This window comes from Pygoscelis adeliae, unplaced genomic scaffold, assembly GCF_000699105.1.
Source record: "Pygoscelis adeliae isolate BGI_AS28 unplaced genomic scaffold, ASM69910v1 Scaffold496, whole genome shotgun sequence".
NCBI lineage: Eukaryota > Metazoa > Chordata > Aves > Sphenisciformes > Spheniscidae > Pygoscelis > Pygoscelis adeliae.
This window is the reverse complement of record NW_008824998.1, coordinates 13,321-18,838: the sequence shown is the minus strand read 5'-3', so window position 1 is coordinate 18,838 and position 5,518 is coordinate 13,321. Positions and strand designations below refer to the sequence as shown.

The 5,518-nt window shown below is 52.1% G+C and overlaps 2 protein-coding genes across 2 annotated transcripts in view; one reads left to right on the top strand and one right to left on the bottom strand.

Annotated features, from left to right (window-relative positions):
• The window catches only part of LOC103918778 (cytochrome b5 type B), a 16,881-nt gene extending 12,941 nt beyond the window's left edge, over positions 1-3,940 (bottom strand). The window contains exon 1 of the mRNA XM_009326180.1: positions 3,885-3,940. Within this exon, the coding sequence (XP_009324455.1) occupies positions 3,885-3,940 (56 nt within the window). The remainder of the gene's footprint in view (positions 1-3,884) is intronic.
• Positions 3,941-4,028: 88 nt separating this feature from the next.
• TERF2 (telomeric repeat binding factor 2) overlaps positions 4,029-5,518 on the top strand; it is an 11,987-nt gene continuing 10,497 nt past the window's right edge. The window contains exons 1-2 of the mRNA XM_009326179.1: positions 4,029-4,102; positions 4,974-5,173. Of these exons, the coding sequence (XP_009324454.1) occupies positions 4,029-4,102; positions 4,974-5,173 (274 nt within the window). The remainder of the gene's footprint in view (positions 4,103-4,973; positions 5,174-5,518) is intronic.

The following is a 5,518-nucleotide window of genomic DNA, read 5'->3' as shown; positions in this document are numbered from 1 at the left end:
CCGAGCCGCAGATGGCTGCGCCAGGCCGCCTCGGGGTCGCCTCCGGTAGCAAACGCGGTTGGAAGGGCTGCGGGGCGCTGCCGAACGAGCGGTGCAAGCCATCCGCAGAGGGTGCGGGGACGGGGAGCCGCAGGTAGCAGCTGTCTTACCAGGAAAGCGTACGGGGTGTGCTGGCAAGAATCATTGGTCAGGGTGCCTTGGCTGAGCTGTCGCGCTCCTTTGGTAGGCTTTCGATTCCACTGCTGCCTGGAACAGCTTTTTTTTTACTGCTCTTTTTGTTTTGATTCTTTCTGCCTGTGTACAAAATAGATGGCCATCTCACAGACCTTTAAACTGAGCCAGTGCTCTAATGTCCTCAGAGTGCTGCGTTTGTGTCGGTTTCTAAAGGCAAGTGTTGGTGTGCAGATCTGATGTGAGTCACTTGGTAAGTTCTCTCTTCCCTGCCAGCCACATTGAGCAGGTCTGGGGACAGAGAGACTGTTGGGAAGCTCAGGAACCTGAGTAACCTGTAAACTTGATGGTTTTCATTCATGAACTCGCATTCCTGGCTGTGGAATTTATTTTCTTACGCTTGCAGTGCAGGTATGACGCTGGACAGCGGACTGTTTGTTTTAACATAAGTGCTGAGGAGGCAGAAGCGCCCTATGTTGTAAGAAGTGCTAATACTATTACCAACAGTGGCTAAAGATTAAAGGTATACGCAAAGAGGATTTGAGCAGGCTAACATCCATGCCGTTTGCTACAGTTGGGATTTTAAAAGGAGCTCAGGTGACATGGGTACCCGTGCCTGGCTTGCCGCTAAGCTGGGATCTCTGCTGGAATGAGACGTACCTCATGGTACAGTCTGGGAGGTTTATCAGCTCAGAGATGTTATGGTAACTAACCGTGCTATCTGTCCGCGTCCACTTCGGTACAAAGACAGGTTAGCTCCCTGAAGATCCCAGGCTGTATGTCAAGCAAATTTTCTAGGTCGCTCTCTGGTAAGAAGGAAGGGTATCTTTCATTACTGGAGAGAAATAAATTGCTCCAGTGGTGCCTGCCAACCGCAGACTCTAATCCAATTACTGTTGTAACGCACAACCTTTGCAAGTGGCTGAAGTTCTGGGCTGCGGCCTGGCACGGCAGCTGTTTTTCATACACTGGCTTATCCTGGCGTTGTTCTGCTGGTTTTGTACAAGGAAATGGGGACCGAGATGCAATCAAAGAAGTGGTAAGGAGATAAAGCCACTGTGCTAGGTAAAGAATAAAGTGCAGGAGAGAAGGCATTTGAGTCAGATCAGCCTAATTAGTGTAGGATTCAAATCCATCTCCTCCTGTCAGTGCGTTCTCTGTCTTGGGAAGTAAGCTATAAATCTGGATATACCACAGCAATAGTTGAACTTTACTGAACGTTTCACGTCCTTTGGTACCTGGTGAGGTGGTGACTTTTCCTCATGCAGGCTGTTGTTCCCTGGTACCTTAAGAGACTCAGTTCTCACAGCTGTAGCAAAGAGCGTTTGTCTTTGTAAGTGCACTTACTGCCTTGTGCTTCCCAGCGAGCTTGTAGTCTTTCATCACAGTTCTTACTCGTATGCTGCTGGCACAGCAAACTGGGGTTTCCGCTTCTCCGGAAGCCCGGTGGGTAGCGCGGCACGTGGTTGCACGCGCTGCCTTTGCTATATTGCTCTGGTGAATTGCAGGCTTTTGTGTGGCCACCCTCTAAATTAAACTCTGTGTTACTTTACGACATTCATTGAGACAGCCATAAAGCTAGGACATTTCTCTCTCTCTCTCGGTGCTTTCATCTACGCTAGCTTGTTTTGTTGTGTTTTGTTTTTTTTTACTGAGGCAATACATGCACACTCAAAGTCCTCTTTTAAATATACACCCATTCCCCACCGTTGCCCGATAAAGCCTGCAGTGACTTCTTCCAAGCCGAGTGTCAGAACCAGCACTCTGTCTGTACGTGCTTTGGCTGTGCAGAGCAGCTGCTAAAGTCACGCTGTTCTTGAAATCCTTGGCCCCCTCTTCCTCCCTAGCTTTGTTACAGGCTGGAGGGCACAGACCTCGCAGCTTCCTCTCCGGCTATTTCAGAGTAACGCAGATACCTGAATTTGCGCTTACAGATGAAGAATCTCTATTCGGGCAAGTCCACACGTTTACTTAACCAGATAGTTGTACGTTGTTAAAGTCTTTGCCTGTTCTTCTGAAACGTCTTCACAGTTACCTCATCAATAGCTCAGTCTCAACATAGCTTAAATATTGAGCTTATTCTTCTTCTCTTGATCCTTTCTGTGTATCTTTTTCCAGTCATTAGGGATGCTTCCCTGATTCTGTGTGTAACCCGAGTATCCCCTCTGACATGGAAGCACTTCCAGCTCCTTGCACTGATGTGACATACAACCCCGCAGTTCCCTTACCGTGTAACGTTGCTAAAGGGAAGCTCCCCCCAGCCAGGCTACGTACTGTAACCTAACGTGGGCTTTCATCATCGTGCACCCCCGCTGCCACAACATCCTTCTGCCCGGCCTTGACAAGTGCAGTCATGTAGCGCGTCACACAAAGAGCTGCTGTAAAGATCGCTCTGCCCTCTCGCTTTGACCAGGCTACCCATCTCTTGGCACATTTCTGCTGGCCCCGTCCCTTGGCTGCATCAAAAACTATGTCTCTTTTTCTAGATCCTTCCCAGCCCGCTCCTGCCTGTCTCGATTTCAGTATGAAGTACTTACCTTTGCCTCAAATCGGTTCACAGCGTCAGTTCCTATAACCTACTTGATACGTTGGGGTTTTTTTAGTAAGTGCCTTTGTGCTTTCTTCTCTGCAGCTCTCAAGCTTGGAGGGTTTCTCTGTATATTTTGCAGAGGAATCTCACCCTCCTCCTCAACGTTTCCCTTTTCCACAGTGACAACCCTTTCGTTCCTGCCTATTTTTCTGTAGCTGTCCACTGCCTTTCTAAGACTACTTGGCACAGTATGTGTTTTGCACGTGTGTAACACAGTGGCATCCTGGTCCATGACTGGGCTTTCCAGGCACATTAGCAACACAAACAATGAGCACGGTAACAAATGAGTTCTGTATTTATTTATTGAGCAACAGAATTCAATCGCCGCTCCTCCTTGCCGTTATCAAGCCCAAACAGAAGTCGGAAATCTGTCGCGTGTCTGTCTGGAGAGCAAGCCCTTTAGGGCAGGTACTGTTGTCTTCTGTTTGGTGCCGCACTGCGCACGCAGCCGGTGCTCTACAACAGAAGAGAAGAGCGTGTGTGCTGACCAGGTGCCCCTGGTCGTTTTCCTGTTTTGTTTTCCACAGTAACTCCTACAGAAAGACAGACACGGGACCGCAGCCACGTGCAGATCGTGTTCCCTGGAATGTTTTCTTTCATCTCTAATCACTTCATCAAAATCCATAAATCAGCTAGTTAAGACTGAAAAGCACAAACACGACTGTAATTTGTGCCTTCCTGCCCAGTGTTTCTTTTGGCACGCGAAACACCAAACCTTTTCCTGAAAGAATTGATGATGACACCGGGGAAGGACTCGGTGGAACGGGACAGCGAGGCCGCTCGCGTTCCGGGTCTACTGCCTGCTTCCATAACCCCTGCTTCCTTTTCATTCATCGTAGAAGATTCGGAAAGTAAAACAATGGTTTGTATTTCTGTATTTACTCTGGAAATCACAACTTCAGGCTCGTTTCCCGGTGCTGGGTGCCGTTAACGAGTCACTGGCCCAGGCAGGCCGTGAAACCACGTGGGAAGGAAGCCTCGACTGAGGCGCCGAGGCTGCGGCCCCCGTCACCTGCCCTCTCCTGGCTCCAGCGGCGCGCAGGGAGATGAGCACCTTCTCAGCTGCCCCGCGGCTCTGCCGTGGTGATTACTGCTCTGACATCTGTCAGCGTGACCACGCTACGGCTCCTTCAGCTGCTGCTGCTGTCCAAACAGTCCCAGGAACCGCAGAAACCTCATCGGTCTTGTCTAACCGCGAGCAGTTCCATCTAAGGGGGTGGGAAGTGATCTACTGAGCAGCCCTAGGGATGACACCTTAGCTGGGGAGATGCTGGTGGGCACGAGGAGGAGGCGGTGGCAGCCCCGGAGGGGCAAGGACAGGAGGCCGAGGAGGTGGACCTGGTGAGCAACAACTCTGCCGCTTTTCCTGAGTGAAGCCTGGCTTGGAGAAGGCCGGCAGTCCCCGAATGGCTCCGTCCAGGCGTCTCGGAGAGAAAGCTTGCTTTTTTTCCCTTGGGAGAGGGCTCCCGGGACCCTCTTTTCTGACCTTTGAGCAGAAATAAATGAAGTTGCTCAAAATCCTAAAACCTGTACCTGCTGGAGGGATCTGCCAAAGTGGCTGGCGCGTCCGCTTGGAGGGATGTGTGCCTTGGAAAGGTGCAGAAGCTACTGAGCTTCCCGGAAAACATTGAGCTTTCTAGTCAGGCGAGCAACGGCAGTGTTGGGAAGGCCGTAAGGACAACCCATCTTAGACGCTATTGCTGCGGCTGATCGGCCTCTCCTTGAATCGAGGGGAGAACGGTGAAATTCAGGAGTCCCAGCCCTGTCACCTGTTCCTGCCTCTTGTGACAGAAAAAGAGCAAAACCGCTTTGCTCGTGAAGATTTCATACGGAAAAGTGTTTTAACCAAAGCGTGTCGCTCTGTCGTCTCCTCTCAGCCCAGGAAACGGCCGTCGGTATCTCTCTCTGCATCCTTCCTAACGTTTCACGGCCGTGACTCGCTGGTCGCGTGACACGGTTGTACCGCGTCCCGCTCGCGCTCCCCAGGGCGGCCAGGCTGCCCGAGCTGAACAGCCACGCTCCTTTCCCGCGCAGATTATTTTTATCTCCCTTTGCTCGCCAATAAAAAAATCCCTCCCGGTTTTACTGTTTTCCATTTGACGCACGGATTTTTCTCGTGTGTGTTTCCTTCTCCTCGGGCCAGGGCTGGCGGGAAGGGAGGATCCTGGATAACCTAATGCGAGAGGAATTTTCACGTGCTTTTCCACCTCAGGCGAGACGGTCTCCGGAACGGCGTCGGTGATGTTCCCTGGGCCGAAGCGACGCCGCGTCCCAGTGAGAGACATCCCGGAGCGGCAGAGAACCACCCCGTGATCTGGAGGATCCGCTTGCCAGCGCCCTGCCTGGCCTTCGCGAAACCAGCCGCCTCAGGGCACCGGTTCTTCGCTGGCTGGGATCGCTGGGAGATCAGGCGTTACGCGGAGCCTGAGTGACTGCGGGAGGAACCTCTGCCCCAAGACGCCGAAGCAGGGGCCTCGTTTTGCTGTTACGGGTCAGGGGAAGGGGATTTGCAGATGGCTGGAGCAGAAGGAACGGTGTAAAGGGCGTACAGAAATGTCCCGGCCGTTCGGAAGAGTGGAATAAAGACCATAAAGTAAAGAAAAAAACCCCAGATAAAGTACAAAATAACAACTCCTGTCGGATGCTGGACGCGTTCGGTCACGTCTGCGGATGCAGGCTGTGCTTCAGCCCTAACGTCCCGCCCCGGCTTGGGCGTCGGTGCTCCCTCCCCTGCTGCACGGCGGCGGGTGAGGCCGT